The sequence below is a fragment of the Notamacropus eugenii genome, chromosome 6, assembly GCF_028372415.1.
Source record: "Notamacropus eugenii isolate mMacEug1 chromosome 6, mMacEug1.pri_v2, whole genome shotgun sequence".
Taxonomy (NCBI): domain Eukaryota; kingdom Metazoa; phylum Chordata; class Mammalia; order Diprotodontia; family Macropodidae; genus Notamacropus; species Notamacropus eugenii.
In genome coordinates, this window is record NC_092877.1 from 103394095 (window position 1) to 103412996 (window position 18902).

The following is an 18902-nucleotide window of genomic DNA, read 5'->3' on the forward strand; positions in this document are numbered from 1 at the left end:
ATGGAGATGTGACATAAACAATTTTTCTAAAGTTAAATTGATGAAAGGGAAATCTTGTTGCTATTTCCACTGCATCTTTGTTTTAATAATAATAATATTCTTAAGAGAACTTCCTTGTATGAAGATTCCTTTTTTCTGGCTCTGGAGAGTTACAAGGCAAGTCGTGTTTCCCAGAGGCCTGTATCTTATTACTGCTACACAGATTTTTACAAGATTGAAACATATATGCACTTCCCCCTCATCAAAATTATTCTAGAACCTCATAAAATATCACTAACCAGTAGAATACATCCAAACCTAAAAACAATCCTTCTTGTGTCAGTCTCTTTGAGTCTCATAAGCTTCCTGCCACCCCAACCCCTTTTTGTTCAGTTTTGTGGATGCTTATTGGTCTAGGATTGCTGGTGTTAAGATGTTGATATAAAACTTAAGAGAAGAAATTAGGCAAAAGGTAAGTAGTTGGGTTTTTTGACTTTTTTAAAAGCACATTTTCACATGAATCTGACAGGCATTCAGGTTCAACTTTATTTTTACTTTATTTCTAGTTAAACCTGAGCCCTAGCTATTGCCAAGAGACCAGATTCCCTCTTTGATTTTGGGAACATGGGGTGATAACACAGACAAACTCCATTATAATACTGGTGTTTGGCAGACGAGGTTGACACTAGCATATTGTGTTCTAAAATAACTTCTGCCCTACGTTGTTGTCTTGCTTTGGAAGACATTATTTGGCTTATTTAAACTGCATCATAAATAGCAAGCCATCTTATAACAACAATAATAGCATTCTCCTGATCTTATTACCCCAGCTGTCAAGACCACCTTGGGATTCATTGATCATAGGAGCCCTGTGGCCAATTGTTGATTATTCAGAGACCGATTATCTCAAGGGATGATGAATTTTTGAGATTTTTCTAGTCTTCTCCATCTTGCTGTTGAAATTTTACTATTTCATCATTTTGTCAATAGCTCCTCAAGGAAGGAGGAGAGAAAGGGAACCTCTAGTAAATATTATATTTTTTCTTATAGCTTTAGTAGAAGTATGCAATTGACATGTCAGTAATTGATAAAAATGAAAGTGACATCCACAAATGTCAGCAATCTCTATATTCCTTGTATTATATTCCATAACAAGAGAGTTCTGTGTTATTGTTCATTATTATTTTTCTCTCTTCTGCTCATCAGGAACTCTCATTGTGATGCTCTAATTTGCAATTAGGAAAAGGATTTTTGAGTGGGTTGTATGTCTCTGTGTGTTTGCGTATGTCTTACTGTCTTTTTTCTTCATGAAGCAAGGGAAGTAGCCTGAAAAACTAGAGCAAAGTTCCTTGAACTCCTTCCTTCCTTCCTTCCTTCCTTCCTTCCTTCCTTCCTTCCTTCCTTCCTTCCTTCCTTCCTATATTACAGAGACATCATGCTGCCCTGGAGTAGGAGACCTGAGTGTGAAACATGGTTCTAACACCTGTTAGAGGCAATACCTTAGAGGCAATACCTTGGGCAAGTCACTACAACTTCTCTGAGCTCCTCGGTTTCTTCATCTCTGAAATGTGCATAATAGAGCTTACTTATGCCTCCCTTATAGCATTGTGGTAAGTATTAAGTGTCGTATAAATGACTATAGTCATCTTTTTAATGAAAAGTAATTGTTGGGAATAAAGAGCAGACAACTTCTTCATACATGAAAATTTTAAAACAGGACTGGTCTCTAGGACATGTAATTTGAGTATTTTTCCAGCAGTAGAGATGATTATAAAGTTTAACTTCATTTGCAAAAATGATGCTGTCGTCTCTTCCCTCTCTCTATTTCCTATTGAGTTTTGAGCTGCTTTTCTAGTAATGGTGATAAAATTATTCCAGGGCTCACGCTCTCTTGTTTTCCTACCCTGTTGATTAGTGGGCATTATATATTTGGGAAATGGCAGACTAAGGTAAAAATAGCCTTTGTCTATGCTACTGATCCATCAGAAGATGGAATCTTGGCCCCATTGCCACAATATTATGATGTCATGTTCATATTTGTATTTAGCCAGGCTAGAATCTTCATCCTTTTATCAATAAACTGAGCCTTGTTTCACCCCTCAATGAACCCTCAAAATAAATTTTATCCTTGTAGACTGACTCTCTCCCATCTCTCAGCTGAATGTCAGAAGAGCCAGATGAATTTCAATATTCCTTCTTTCCTCATGAATAGACTATGTAGCAAATATCTGGGTTGTTTATTTTCTAATTAAATATGGGCACATGTCATAGTGGACTAATAGTGCTTGGCATTGAAGGTCTTTTTCTGTAACCTTAGTACGTGGGAAAATGTGGAGAGAAAAGACGGAAGAATGTTACACTGAAATTGCCCATTTATATTAATCATAAGCTATCATTAAAAATGTTCCTCAGGCACCAACCAAAGAATTCTCAGCCCTGTTCTGGCAAGCCTTTCTGGTTTGGATATGAAAATGAAAGTTGACCCTATCTAGAACAATCAGCTCATTGACTCAACCAAACAGGTACATTTTATTAGAATTGTAGCTTGTTAAGGAGTAATCACAGTTCTTCTGCTCTGGCCAGGGTAAGTTCACAGAAGGGAAAGACTTGCCAGGCCACGATCTATTCTGTTCCCCTAAGAGAAACACTGTTGCTAGTAGCTGAAAGAAGAGTCACCTCATTCTATCTTTGATAGGGACTTGGACAAGAGTAGAGAACAAAATTTTCTTCACACAAGGATTCCTAGACATGGCGTTTTAAATAGAGATACATGTACAAGCAGGATCAGAGGTGGGACCTTTCTGTTTCCAGGCCCTCTGAATATTTTCTGGTGGACTCAAAGGCCTTAGGGAGCCTAATAGTAATGCTCATTTAGTAAAACATAATGCTATTCAAATTTCAAAGGGCTCATTTCCTTGTGACTCGGTATCCCATGGTGTTCCTTTCTACCATGTGACTCTCTTAAAAATCTGTGGGAGTTTAACTCTCAGGTCAGCTTCAAGGGGGATAGAGCAAGAACGATGATGGATAAACTTGTTATTCCTAGTGATAGTTGTGTGTCCTGAGACATCTCTGGTTAGTTTTGTTTGGAGATCCATTGCAGAGCAGTTTCTGATCATTATGCCTATGCAGTGCCCATCATTGGTCATCTACTTTTCTCTGGCAATGACTGGAGCCTAGCATTCATCTTACTGTCTTGGAAATATTTGCCCTGCTAAGTAGTATTGTTTATGATCAAGTAGGCATTTCAGAAAGGGTCTTACTTAGAATAATTTCTATTTGCATAGTACATATAGCACTGGACCCCATGGATACTCACAGAACTCTGAGACCACTCTGTAATTCCCAAGTGTGGTGTACTGTTCGGGTTATCAACTATTTGAAACCTCAGTTTGAGCCCCCACCAATACCATCTCTGTACCCAATATACAAAAGAGATAGGAATCCAAGAAGCAAAAGGTATTTCACTGACAGAATAGGAAGGTAAATAATAAGAAATTAAACCAGGCAGTAAACATTTTCTGTAACCATGCACATATCTCCTATACTCTAAGGAGAGTACTAATCAATTTCTTCTTCAAATTGTGCCCTTGGAGAAAGGCATAGTTCAATTCATAGCACTGATAAGGAAGCTCAGGGTCTGTTGCTATATGCCTCCTGACCTTCTTATCCTCCATTCACAAGGAGGCATATTGGAGCAATGCTGCTTGCTGCCTTAGGGTCACTTTCTTTCCCATTTGGCTCTGTAATCATCATACTATAGCTAGGTTGTGCTCTCTGGTATCTTCTTATATTCTTATGGCTTTCCGGTCCCTTGGTAGGACATGGAACTCATACAATTCAGGTTGGTTCTCTCTGTTCTCTCTCCATGGAGCTACTCTTTTCCAAGATCATGTTGCCTCTTCTCTAATTACTGTCCCATGAGTCTTCTCTGCCATTCTCTCAGGCCTTTGCCACCTGCACTTCCAATGCTTTCCTTTGCCCACACATCTGCCACCTTCTTTATCCTCTGTGGCTTTCCAATACAATCCTGTGTTCAGAAAAAAGGCAACATGGGAGTCCTAGATTCTGAGAACTTTCTGACTTCCTGACTCTGTTGTGATGTGGGCCAACTAAAGCTGTCCTGTGGAGCATTGTTTAGTAACAGAAGTAATCTCCACCTATATTTCTGAAAGTATATAGCTAGAATTTCTTAACAATGATTCCTTACTCACTAAAGAATCTGGTCAGATTCCATAACTTTGATAGCATTCTTGCTGTCTGAAATGGAAAAACAGAACTTAAACTCACAGTATTACTTTGATCTCACTGAAATAAGGAACATCTTTACCTTGCCTTCAAAGTACCTTACAATCAAATTCAGGCCATGTAGCTCAATGCAAAGAACAGCTGGAAATTCAGGAGTTTATGTAGCTCAATGGAAGGAGCACTTGGAAGGTAGGAAGTTGATTTCGTCGTAACTCCATTGGTACCTAACTCTGTCAATCCAGAAGTGGTGCACAGTAGTATTTGTCTTTATACAGGTAACACAAGTAAAACCACTTTTAGAAGAAGCATGCTTCTGTATGTAAATTCAAAGTATTATTATTTACTGCTTTATACTTTTCCCAACCAAAAAGCAGTATTTGGTTTGATAGTGAATTCACCATTAATTAGCACTACTTTTTGTGGCAATTGATGAAAATGGCATTATATTTAAGTCTTGTACATCTTAGAGTTTCTGTCTAAGCAAAAATCCTTTTAATTTGAGTTTATTTAAATTTAAGATTATTTTTATTAGTTAATCTCAAGTGCTTTTGGATAAATCTATTTTCAAAGTTTTAGCGCCATGGTAAAACTAGTTAAAGAAAACCTCCCCATTAGTTAAACCTTAACATTGGATAAAATTGTGGCTTTTAGATTGTGGTCTGAGTCTACCTGATTTCCTCATGGCTTTGATTCTTCCCATCAATCATAATAGATGTTTAAAAAAAATTTAACCTCCTATCCTTATCTTGCCTGAAGCAACCATGTAGGATCCTATCATGGCTGGCAGCAGGACTCCTACTAGGACTGGGCTATAACCTGGCCCACCTCTGCTATTGTCCATTTCTCAGCTGTCTAGACATAGCCTTCCTCATCCTTTGGTTTCTTTTGCTTGTGGCCCAGTGGATTCCCATGGTGTTCAGGAAAGGTATGTCCTTTGAATTTTTGGTAAAAAAGAATTTTGATCTTTTTATTTTGAAACTTAAGATGTGTCTATGGTTTAACTATGATCTCTAAACAAGAAAGTCTCATTCAAAGCTTTGATTTGTGTAACTCCATTTTACTAAGTCATCAGGAAACTATTTTGTTGCTTGATTTTAAAGTAAGGTTTTAAAAGGTAGAAATTGCTGTGTTAATTTGGTTTCCTATTAATTTAGTTAATCACCCTCATTCTCTTCTCCATCAGGTGCAGATTTCGTAACAATTTTGGAGAGTGATGGCTCTAAATCCTTCATAGGGAACAATTACTTAACCATGTGGCCAGCAGTGAAGCTGGACTTTTACACAGATTTTTTTCCCAGCACAAGAGATCACACTTGGGGGGTGAGCGTCCTTTAGGAAAGGGAATGATTAAGTGGAAATAGTGGAAGCATTTCCTTTAGCATTAGGAAGAAGGAAGGCATGAAAGTGGGATAGAAAGTCTAGATTCCCTCATGCCACTTTCCTACCATGAGCCTGGCTCATTTACATTTCTTGGGGAACCAGGAATTGTTAATGGCTAGATAACAACATGAGTCTTCCGCCACAACATTCCTTCCCTTCTCTTCACTCACACAGAACTAACCTTAGTTAAGTCTCTTATCATTTCTTGTCTGGACTATTTGAAAAGTTTACCAATGTGTCCACCTGCTTCTAGTCTCCCTTCTCTAAACCATCCTCCATACAACTGCCCAAATAATCTTACAGTAGCTCGGGTCTTACCATGTCAGAAGCAGCTAGGTAGTAGTGTTGGACTCCCAGTCCGTAAGATGAGTTTAAATCCTACTTCAAACATTAAATAGCTGTGTGACCCTGAGCAAGTCACTTAACTTTTCTCAGCTTCAGCTTTTCTATCTCTAAAATGGGGATAATAATAGCATCTCTCTCTCTGAATTGTGAGGATGAAGTGAGATAATAACGTGGATAAAGTGCACTGTGAAGTCTTAACATGCTGTATAAATAAATGCTAGCTATTATTATTCCCCTGTTTAAGGATTTTCAGTGGCTCCCAATTACTTCTAGGAAAAAGCCTAGTATCTAAAGACCTCCATAATCTGAGACCCACTTACCTTCCCAGACTTATTTCATAGAATAACAGCTATGTACTTTCTAGTCCAGCCAAACTAGACTATTGGCGGTTCTCCAAACTCACCATTCCATCTTTTGCCCCCTTGACTTGGCACAGATTGTTTCCCAGTTCCCTCTTCCTCTCCCATCCCCCTCTCGCTTCCAGTCTGGAGTGCACATTATTCTTATTTACAATTCTCAAAATCCTTGAATTCTTTCAAAACTCAACTCAATTGCCACCTCCTGCTTATGGGAAGCCTTTCTTAATTTCCAAGGTCATTAGAATTCTTTCTTTCCATATTAGCTGTGTACATATTGTGTCACCCCAAGTAGAAGTTCCTTAAGTAAGGAGATTTTTCATCTTTGTTTTTGCACCCCTAGTGCCTAGCGTGGTGCCTGGCACAGAGCAGTCGCTAATTAATGTTTGAGCTGATGTTAGGTTGAATGATGTACATATTATAATGTTGCTATGACTGTTCTCACACAAATGTACTTTGGGGAGTTTGATGAATGTTTGAGCATCCTCCCTCATGCTCATTCTAGTGTCTGGTCTGGACCAAAGAGTTCATTTGGACCACTTAGCTTTGGTCTCTCTTTGCTCCATTAAAAAATATCCTAAAAGGAGAGAGTTTGACTTTGCTTCTAGCTATTGAGCATTACAGACTTTCTTGTGAATGGAAATGAATCACACTTTAATTATGAACATATTATTCTACAGAGGAATTTTTTAAAATGTGTTTGCCTAAATATCTTGTTCTTTGCTTTAGCCAAAGAACGTTCTAATCAAGCTATAATTGAAAGAGTTTGTTGCCTACTTCCCCAAAGAAACTGCTTATGGCTATGGTTATTTCAAGGAGGATCCTGGGGATCCCTTTAATGAAGCTGGAGGCATTTTTAATGATACTTCTGCATGTTCAGCAAATCCTGTGGGAACTTGATTATATGAATTTGGTTTGGGTTTTGCTTGGAAAAGTTAGAAGTTGTGATATCCAAAGAATAAAATAAAAAGTTTCTGCTAAAATCCATTCTCCACAAAGTCTCCTTGTCAAATTAAAAGTTTAAGTTTTAGTAAAATAAGTTTTAGAACAAAAGCTGTATAGTAAAGTTTTCCAGTTGTTCCTACAGGAGAGGGGGAGGAAGAGGGAGAGGGGGAGGGGGAGGGGGAGGGGGAGGGGGAGGGGAAGGGGAAGGGAAAGGGGAAGGGGAAGGGGAAGGGGAAGGGGGAGAGGGAGAGTGATTATACAACTGGTGGATTATCCGGGTCACTTCAGTTTATAACCTTTCTTTTTTTATCCATTCACTTCTTGCTAGAACCTCCACTGAGGGCTAGAAAGGGCAGGAAGACCTGAATTCAGATCCAGCCTCAAACACTTATTAGGTGTATTCAAGATTCATATAAAATAGATGCAAAGCAGGCACTGGCTGCTGGGGGGGGATGGGGAGAGGGAAAACTCTGCAGTGGAAAGTGTCTCCTGAGCTGAGCCTTGAAGGAAGCCAGAGATTCCAAGGCCCTCAAAATGAATATCCGTTTGCATTATGGAAATAATTAGTAGCTTAAGTGCATATCTGTTACTGAGAGAGGGTCTGGTTCCTATGTGCAGAGAGTGAGAAGGAAGTGAATTGTTTCAGGAAGGGAGGAAGAGACTTTCAAAAAGTCATTTTGTGTTAGTGTGTATTCATGTATGTGTGTAAGCGAACAAAGGAAACCTGATTTTCATTTTAGTGACTGCCTTCTGGGCAGGGAAGGGCAATGTAATTTTAAAGACCGAAGTGATAACAGCCCAGTTCTAGTGCTACATTTGTATTTTATCCTAGCTGTATATGTTCTCTGTTATTTGATAAGAGAAAGCCACTTTCATTTTATAACACCCCCCAAACTGTGCAGGTTAATATTAGAATTGTTTATGGAAATCTGTTGCTAAACCAGTAATGCAAATTAGGTGGGTTTTGTGTATTACAAATGTTGCCTTTAGGGTAGTCTCCGTAGCCCTTGTTAAAACAGGTTTGATAGCCTTATAGTCGGTGGGAACGCAGAGGGACCTGCTTAAAAGTAGCATTAATGTTATAAGCTGGCAAGCAAAACGCTGATCTACACCTGAATAATTCCTTTATCACCTTATTGTTCTTAATTCCCTCCAATGGAAATTTCCAGTTTAATCTATCACTTTTACAAGCATTTACCTAATTTTATCATATTGGCATGATCAAAATGTAAATATTTCTTATCTCAGTGTAGGATTATGGCTTTCTCAAGGTATCCAGTGGTGAAATCAGATCACCACCTTCTTCCATCACTAGTGGGGGAGGACTGCTCCAGCCAGACTACTCACTTTACCAATAGACTTGAGGATTTAGTTGTTACTCACTTTGAGAATGATAAGTATGTATCTTTATTTTGTTACATGCCATATAAGGAGACAACTAATATTAGCACACTCTCATATTTCCAGAGTGGGTTTTTTTGTGTTTTTTTTTTTAGAAGCAGGATGGTTGAATGGTTTGAAGTGGTTAGTGGCTATTTAGGCTTGAAGTTAGCCCACCTTTGACACTAGCTTTGTGACCTTGGGCAGCCAAGTCATTTCACCTCAATAGACTTCAGCCCACTCTCTAAGATACTTTCTAGGTCATTAGAAGGGTTGTGATCTGCACAGGTGAAGCAAGTCCTCATATCAGGAATTTCCTCATAATGACCAAATCAGAGATTAATTGTGTAATTTCTTTGTATTGTTTTTTTCTCCCATGCTGCTAACTTTTAATTTAAGTATATTAAAAGTATACATAAAAATATGCTGTAGATAATTCTTCCTTTGGGGAGAGAGGATGGGTTACAATACATTCCTGGAGATTGTTATAAAACAGTTCATCATAGAGCAGATTATACTTTCTAGTAGGAACAGTCACAGTAATGTCAGTTATAATTGGGAGATTAAACATCAGGAATAATTCATGTAAGTCAATAAATCCCTTAAAATAAAAAAAACAATCATAAATCAGTATATTCATTTAAAATATTAATATCTCCCAAGCTCTATAAAATGAACTTAATTAGGCAGCTAGGTGGTACCTAGCACTGCACCTGGAGTCAGAAAAACCCAAGTTCCAACCTGGCCTCAGATACTTAATAGCTGTGTCATCCTGGGAAAGTCAATTAATTCTGATTATTTCAGTTTCCTCATCTGTAAAATGGGGCTAATAATAGCACCTGTCTTCCAGGGTTGTGAGGATCAAAAATGAGAAAACAGCAAATCTTAAAGCATCATGTAAATGCTAGTCGTTGTTAACATCATCCTTATCCTTACTGCCCACATTGATCATACAAGGAACTCTGAGGTATAAAGGGTGAAGTCAACACTTAAAAAATAAAAACCTTACTTTTATAAATTTGACTTAAAGCTATAAAACTACAGGAAACATTAATTCAGCTCTTAACTCAAAGTAGCGTTACTTAACTCTTTAGAATTTAGAAAGGCTTTTAGGAAAATGACTCATATCTCTTTAAAAAAAAAAAGCTTAGAACAATATAACTAAATTGAATGGTGTTTAATTATAACAACAAAGCTTAGCTCTAAGAAAGAGAAAGCTTCCTGTCTCTGGAAGCAAAAGTGAAGGGTTCAAATCCTCTCTCTGGGCCAGAGGATCTTGATTCAGATTTGTGATTTAGTGCAAATTGAAGGATCTCAGTTTTTCTGTCTCTAATACAAGGGGGTTAAACTAGATGGCTTTTGAGATCCTTTCCCTCTTTTCTTTGAAGAACTGGGAGATGGTAGGTAGGGAAGGAATGTGATTTTGCTGAATTGTTTTTGGTGTTTTAATTTTTTTAATTATAAAGGAAGACTCATTGGATTAGGGATTGGGAGCATATGTGGAAATGAATATGAAACAAATATGATACAAAAGCAAAAGATAATAATAAAAAAGGGCTACCTAGGGAAATTTGAACTACCTTCTTTTTCTCTTAAATTTTCCAATATTAAATACAAGCATTCAAAGTTATTTCTTTAAAAAAAAGGTAAGGAAGGTGGGATAAGACAGGAAATCCTCCCACAAACAATATAAAATGAGTCCTCAAAATGAACTTTGAGTGGCAAGAAATAATTAAAATTGGGTAAAGCAGTTGTTTACCTAAGAAAGCTTGGGGGGATATCAGGGTGGTGGTTTGACTTGACTGAAATGCAAATACCACCAGGCAGATACTGCCAAATCAACAAACAACAAGCCCTTGGGACAGTCATGGGGTTGGCAGCCTCAGCTTCAGAAACTTTCACCTCCCAGAGAGTGGGGAGGTGTGTCAGACAGCTGATCAGGTGAAGACTGCAGGGCTCTCTGCCAGTGCTGGATGCTGGGCCCAGGTGCACTGACCTAACAAGTCCCAGGCTGTGGCTGTGGCTAAGGAGGAATGAATACACACCAGGTAAGTGTGTTTGAGGAGGGCAGGGACACTGTTGACTGTGGCCACTTGCAAGATAGTGGAATCCCTGGTTTTGGTTCCAGGGCAGAGGTGTGAGCTGAAGCTTGCAGCTGCCAGATGGACTGCAGGGAGCTAGAGCATTTATGGTGATAGCATTTCTGGGGGGCCTGGTAGTGGCTCAGGAACAAAGAGGAATACTTAAAGTCGGGCCCTAATAGATCTCAGAAAACAAAAGCACAAAAACCCTGAAGCCAGAGATATCATCCCCCATACCTTGGGATCAGAACCTTACTTTAACACAAAGTTAACAGAAAAGAAATGAGACGTTAAAAATAAAACAAAAATAATTAGTAAGCAAAAGAGAAAGAAGCCAATCACAGATAACTATTATGGTAATAGAGAATGTCTAGGTTCAAACTTAGAAGAAGATAATGAAGATAAAACAGTTATTTCAAAGAAAAGAAAAGCAAAATGGTCATAAGCCAAAAAAGAGTATTTGGAAGAGCTTAAAAAGGACTTTAAAAATCAAATAAGAGAGACTGAGAAAAAATTAGAGAAAAAAAAACAAGAGCAATGCAAGAAAATCATGAAAAGAAAGTCAAACAATTGGAAAAAGAATTCCAAAATCTTACAGTAGAAAACAACTCTTAAAAACTAGAAATGAGCAAAGGTAAGTGAATGACTTCACAAGACACCAAGAAATAATAAAACAAAATCAAAAGAATAAAAAAATAGAAAAGAATGTGAAACATCTCATTAGAAAAACAACTGGCTTAGAGAACAGATTGAGGAGAGACAATATAAGAGTTGTTGGACTACATGGAAGTCATAACGATGGGGTTCAGACTCTGGGAACTTCCTTGAGTTCCCCTGGACTCTCCTCAGCTTTTCATACTTAAATTGAGCTCTCCTTGTATCTTCCCACAAAATCTGGCTTTTCATACTCAAATCTGTGGCCATTGTCTGTTACCTCTTGGTTGCCCCACCTGCTTCCCACCTAGGTGCTCCCTAGTCTGATGTCTCCTGATAGCCTCCAGCTGTTTCCAGCCTTTGACCCTCCTTGGATTCCTTCCTTGGACTTCTCCTCAAGACCCTTCCTAAACCCCTCCTCCCATCACCCTGGACTACCAGACCCCACCCTCCCATTCCTCCTATTCTCTTTTCTGTATTTAAGTTCCATCTTGCCTCCATGAAGGCACTCAGATTCAATCCAGCTCATACTCTGTCTAGATGAGATTCTATCTGGCCTGCTTGTGAATACAAGTGTTACAAATACTTAGGTTCCTTAAGAGGCAACCCAATTTGGTGAATCTTTAATAAACTTTGTTTTCTTTGGCTTTAAGAAGGCTTGAGTCGAATTCATTTGAGCACGACCTGGACTGTCGGTATTTTGGGGGGTCCACGATCACCTCTCAACCATGTCAATAATAACAATAAAAAAAAAGTCTAGACACTATACTTCAAGAGATTTTTAAGGAAAATTGTCCTGAAGTTTTAGAATGAGAAGGTAAAATAGAAGTAGAAAAAAATCCACCAATCATCACCTGAAGGAGATCCCAAGATGAAAACTCACAGGAATATTATAACTAAATTTTGAAGCTCTTGGATCAAAGACAAAATACTACAAGCAACTGGGGAAAAACAATTTAAATACTGTGGAGCTACAGTCAGAATAACAGAAGATTTAGCTGTTTCTACATGAAAAGGCTGAACGGCATGGAACAATGCATTCTGAAGAGCAAAGGATCTGTACTTGCAACCAAGAATAACTTACTCAGCCAAGCTGTGTGTAATTATGAATGGAAAAAGATGGAAATTTAATGAAGTAAAGGACTTTCAGGTATTTGTGAAGAAAAGACCAGAACTGAATGAAATTTGGCATTCTAGACTCAGGACAAACATAAGAAGGTAAACATTAAAGACCAATTATAAAGGACATAAGAAATCAAAATCTTTACTTTTTATTTGGGAAAATGTTATGTGAAACTCAAGAATGTTATCATTGCTTGAGTAGTTTGACAGAGCATACATAGATAGAAGGCTTGGGGTTGAGCTGAATATGATGGGAAGACTCTAAAAAATAAAGTTGGTTAGGGAGAGGTAAAATGAAGCAATTATTTCATACAAATGAGGTATGAATGGAAGAACTGTTACAGTGCAGTCAAGAGGGGGTGGAGGGTTGGTAGTGTTAGAACCTTATTGTCATCAGAAGTGGGTTTAAGAGGGAATAGCATGTACATCTAGAAGGGTATAAAAGTGTTAACTTACAGAAAAATAGGAGGGGGTGGGGATAGGATAAGGGAGGGACTTTCAGAAGGGTGTGCAGATCAAGAAGTAGGAGGGTAAGGGGAGAAGATAACAGGGATTCTTAGAAGGGATGCAGATTAAGGAGGCAGTGATTAAAAATCAATTAGACTTTTGAGGAGGGGTAGGGCAAAAAGAGAGGGAGAGAAGGATAAACAGTAACAAAAAATAGGGTGGAAGGAGATGCATAACTAATAATTATAATTAAAAGTGTGAATGGGATGAACTCACCCATAAAACAGAAAAGGACAGCAGAATTTAATTGTTATTAAATACTTTTTATACAAATAAAAGTCAGATTTAATCATTGGACAAATGCTAATTGTTTGTGGGTGAGCACAGTCAATATAATAAAAATGACAATTCTACCTAAACTAATCTACTTAGTCAATGCCATTCCAATTAAACTACCAAAAATTATTTTATTGAGCTAGAAAAAATAATAATAAAATTCATTGAAAGAACAAAAGACAAAAATATCAAAGAACTAATGAAAAATTTTAAAGGAAGTTTAGCAGTACCAGATCTTAAACTATATCAAAACTATCTGGTACTGACTAAGAAATAGAAAGGAAGATTAGTGCAAGAGTAGGCATATAATACACAGCAGTATAATTAAGCTAGTGTTTGAACAAATGTAAACATTTAAGGAACAAGAATGCACTTTTTGGTAAAAAAAATTGTTAAGAAAACTGGAAAGCAATCTGAGAGAAATTGGTTATAGCTCAGTATCTTATACTATTTACCAAGATAACATCAAAATGGATACATGACCTAGATAAAAGGGGAGATATCAGACGAAAACTAGTAGAACATGGAATATATTACCTATCAGATTAATGGATAGAAGAATTATGAATAAATAAAAGATAGAGAGCATTGTGAGATATAAAAATGAATGGTTTTTATTACATTAAGTTAAAAAGGTTTTATATAAATAAAACCAACATAGCCAAGATTAGAAGGACAGCAGAAAATTGTAGGGAAATTTTATAGAAACTTTTTCAGATAAAGGTCTCATATTTCAAATATGTAGAGAACTTTGTCAAATTTATAAGAATATGAGTAATTTATCAATTGACAAATGGTCAAATATAAACAGGTTGTTTTTTGATGAAGAAATCAGAACTATATATAGTCATGAAAAAATGCTCTAAATCATTATTGACTAGAGAAATGAAAATTAAAACAATTTTGAGATATCTCGTGCCTGTCAGATTGGCTAAAATTGTAGAAAGAGTAAATGATGAGTGTTAGAGGGGATCTGGAAAAATTGGTACTTTAATATACTGGGAACTTGGAACTGATCTAACCATTTTGGTTGAAATTATGCCCAAAGAGTTATAAAATTGTGTATATAAAATTGTGTATACCCTTTGAACCAGCAATACCACTATTAGACCTGTTTTCCAAGGTGATCAGGGAAAAAGGAAAAGAGGCTATATGTTTTAAAATATTTATAGTGGCTCTCTTTGTGATGGCAAAGGACTGGAAATTGAAGGGATGCCCATCATTTGGGGAATGGCGAAACAAGTTGTGGTATGTGACTGTGTTAGAATACTACTATGCTATAAGAAATGATAAGCTGGTTAATTTTCAAAAAACATGGAAAGACTTGCATGAAATAGTGAAAAGTGAAGTGATCTGAAGCAAGAGAATGTTGCATATAGTAACAACAACACTGTCTGAAGAATAATTGTGAATAGCCAAGTTATTCTGAATACTGTAAGAACTGAAATCAACTATAAAGGACCTGCGAAGGAAGATGCTGTCCACCTCCAGAGAAAGAACGGACAACTGGAAGTATGCATAATATGGGTTTACATATATTATAAATCTGGGTCAAACAGTGGCTTTCTGTAGTGCTAGAAGGAGCTGGGGGGGGGAGGCAATTCAGAACTTAAAATATAACAAAAAATAAATGAAGTTAATTGAATCCCCCTCCCAAATAGCTTAAAAAACAACATAATAATAAAAACAGTATGTAAGTACCATTAAGGTACTTAAGACTTCCCTAACCATTTTTCATCATTAAGATTTTGAGGAGAATCTCTTCAGGCTCTCTGTTTTTCATCTCGTCTCTGATTGTCTCCTGTATTCTACCTCTATTTTCTTGTAAGCTCCTGGGAAGCTCTGAATCTGCGGAAGAGAGGAAAGAAGGACCCTCATCCTCCTTTGACGTTGTGATTATGAAAGTATCTCTGTGCTGATTTGGGGGTGGGGAGGAAACTTAAAGAGTTTTTATTTTTTTTTAAAACAAGCAGGAGACTACCTCCTTTTCTGCTTCTGCTAACTTGGGACCTTGGTTATAGGAATCATGCACTGGAGTAGAGGAGAAAGAAGGGGAGCAAAAATTTGCATTAGACAACTCAGAAATAGCCAAATCTAGAAAATCTGTCTGAACATAAAGCACTATACAAGTTCATGAATAGGGGATACAGCAAGTTAGGTGCTTAGGGAGACTCATTAATTTTTCCAGGCTGAGCAAGTACGGGATGGGGAAGAGGCTGTACAGGATTGCTGTTATATAAATTCTTTGTAATAACACGTTTTTGCCTGTTTTTGTGGCAACACTTGATAAAGGTCCCCATTCTGTATAAATATTTAAAGATTTCATCTTAGGCTACTGCAATATACAAATATAAAATCACATTAGGAATGGATAATGTAATTCTCCTACATTAGCTGATTCAACAAAAGCTTAATTGTAGCCCTTTTGCACAAAGGATTACTTAATATAGAATAGGAAATTGTAATTTTTTAAAGCAAATACTTTTAGTAAACATCATTAGCACAGTTGGTTTTGTATTGCCTAATTAATTTAGACCAGCAGTTAATCATTATCGTCTATATATATATATATATATATACATCTGATCATGCTTGTTGAGTTACTTTACTATTTCAGGTTTATCTGTAATAAAAATATAGAAAACTCTCAGAAGGTTACTTTTCAGTGTTTTGAGGCTCTGGACTCACTCTCCTAGGGAGACGGGCCATACCACCTTTGGGGGTTTTAGAGGCACTCCCAGAGGCTGTGGGATGTCTTTATTTAACACTCTTGACTCAAGTCCCAATTCTGGTTCATTTCTCTCACCTGTGAATAATTACTTCTAGTTCCATTTAATCAACTAACATCAATTAGCTTCTACAAAAGGATATATACTAGGCAGATCTAGCAAGAAGAGAAATTGCAAATATTTTCCCCAGTACCTGGGGGCAATATCTCTCTTATAATAGTGTGTTCCTATGGGATAATGGGCTCAGATTCAACAGTTTCCACAGTAGAATTCACTTCTAAATGCAGAAAGGCTAATGGATGGGAAGTCCAAATCTCTGCTACTGCTGGGCTGGGTCAAGCAAGATTACTGGATGCCTTATTCCTTACAGTCTGGCTCTGAGAAAATGCTGGCACAGACTCCATCTCAGACTTCAGTTGCTCACTCTCCTTATCCTTTGATGCTCACAAGGCCATGGCTCTCTCCATTCTCCTTCATCTGAAGTCATTCCTATTGGCTTTTAGTGAGAGAGAGAGCCAGTTATCTCTCCATAACCTGGATGCCCCTTATGCTTTTCACTTAAACTTCAGCCAGCCTGGAAAAAAGAACCAGATTGAGAGAGTCTCTGGCTAGCTAGAACGTTTTGAATGTACCTAAGTTCCAGTTTTATGACCAATCACAAGGATTCTCTTCCTCACATGTTTGTGGTTGTCCTTCATTCTTGAAGAGGACCACGACATCAAGATGATGACAAGACTTGCAGTTGACTTTATTTGAGTGAGGGAGGGCTGTGCAAGGTCACCAACCTCACTTTCTTCTCCTGAGCTATCTGGGTCCAGTGGCCTGATATTCATCAGGATGGCTGGAGATGGCCCAGGATGCAATGGGAGACCCTGACTCTTTCAGGCTAAGGTCTTATAGCATTCTCACTTTGAGTGAGGTACACCTATTCAATGAATAGCCTTCTTCAAGCAGTTGCTCAAGGGATGGCAATCCCTTTAATAAAAAAAAAAATTAAACTGGACGGAGAAGACCCTCAGGGTTCCTAGGTGAAAGAAACAATTACTATTTAGTATTTAAAATCCACTCTGTGCTAGGTGGATAGGGACTTGTTGTCCAATTTATAAGCTCCACAGTGAATTGAACTTGAGGCTTGATCTTTAAGCAAGAAATGTAGCTAGTAAACTCAGAGGAAAAAAGGCAGCTTTTGAGTGTGCCTTCCCCTGGTGGAACACTGGAAGAGATGAGGAGGAGGAGAGCTGCTACTCACTCACAGGTTGTGTTTGTCTGTTCTCAAAGAGGACCATGACATCAAGATGATGATAAGACTTGCAGCTGACTTTGATTTGAGGGAGGGAGGGCTGTGCAACCTGAACCGGTTACAGAATGTCTATGCATGCTCCAAAGTCCATGTAGGTACTGGGGGTTGCATCAGTTGAACATGATACCTATCTACTTGACACCTCCCTCCTTCCCCACCATTATATCAGTGAACTTGGATCAGATAATTCCATCAATGTCTTCCACTGAAGATTTGCTCCACTTTTGAGACAGCTAGATGGTGCAGTGGATATAGCAATGAGTCTGGAGTCTGGAAGACCTGAGTTAAAATTCAACCTCAGAAACTTAATAGCTCTATAACCCTTGCCAAATCCCTCAGTTTCCTTATCTATAAAATAGGGATAATAATAGCACCTACCTCCCCAGGTTGTTGTGAGGAACACATGAAATAATAATTGTAAAGCATTTATCATGAACAGGCAGTTTTCAGAGGAAGAAATTAAAGATATCTATAGTCATATGAAAAAATGCTCTAAATCACTATTGATTAGAGAAGATGCAAATCAAAACAACTCTGAGATACCACATCACACCTATCAGATTGGCTAACATGTCAAAAGAGGAAGATGATAAATGTTGGAGAGGATGTGGGAGAGTTGGAATACTAATTCATTGTTGGTGGAACTGTGAGCTGATCCAACCATTCTGGAGAGTAATTTGGAACTATGCCCAAAGGGCTACAAAAATATGCATACCCTTTGACCTAGCAATATCACTTCTAGGATTGTATCCCCAAGAGACCATAAAAATGGGAAAGGGTCCCACATGTACAAAAATATTTATAGCAGCACTCTTTGTGGTGGCCAAAAACTGGAAATCAAGGGGATGTCCATCAATTGGGGAATGGCTGAACAAATTATGGTATATGAGTGTAATGGAATATTATTGTGCTATAAGAAATGATGAACAGGAAGACTTCAGAAAGGCCTGGAAGGACTTATATGATCTGATGCTGAGTGAAAGGAGCAGAACCAGGAGAACTTTGTGTCCAGCAATGACCACAGTGTGCGAGAGTTTTTTCCTTGTAGACTTGGAAATTCATTGCAATGCAAAGACTTAAAAAAAATTCCCAATGGTCTTTTAAGACAAAATGCCTTCCACGTCCAGAAAAAGAACTACAAAATTCAATTGCAGAATGTAGCAGATTATTTTCTTTTGTATTACATTTTGGTTTGTTATATGACTTCTCCCATTCATTTTAATTCTTCTACACAACATGACTACACAACAAGAATACAAGCATCTGAGGGGATCAGGAAAGATTTCATGTACATGGTTACTTGCACAGTTTGTAGGAGACAAGGAATTCTAAACAGAAAAGGTGAGGAGGGAGGGACTGCATTTCAGGCATGGGAGGACTATTGGCACAAAAAATGAGGAGATGGGAATGGCATGTTGAGTGTGAGGAATAGCAAAAAAAAAAAAAAAAGTCCAGTTTGGTTGAATCACAGAATGCAGGGCAGAGAGTATATAGCATACCACTGGGAAATTAAGTTGGATAGACTTTAGAGGCTAAATGTTAGTGCTTATATATTTGATCCTAGAGACAATAGGAAGCCTTTGGAGTTCAAGCTACACTA

General features: G+C 37.8%; 1 protein-coding gene across 1 annotated transcript in view; it reads left to right on the forward strand.

Moving 5' to 3' along the window:
* Positions 1–18902, forward strand: part of CWH43 (cell wall biogenesis 43 C-terminal homolog) — a 54950-nt gene that overhangs the window by 22522 nt on the left and 13526 nt on the right. The window contains 6 exon segments of the mRNA XM_072621434.1: positions 373–458; positions 2392–2424; positions 2426–2501; positions 5411–5547; positions 8502–8650; positions 8750–8777. Of these exon segments, the coding sequence (XP_072477535.1) occupies positions 373–458; positions 2392–2424; positions 2426–2501; positions 5411–5547; positions 8502–8650; positions 8750–8777 (509 nt within the window).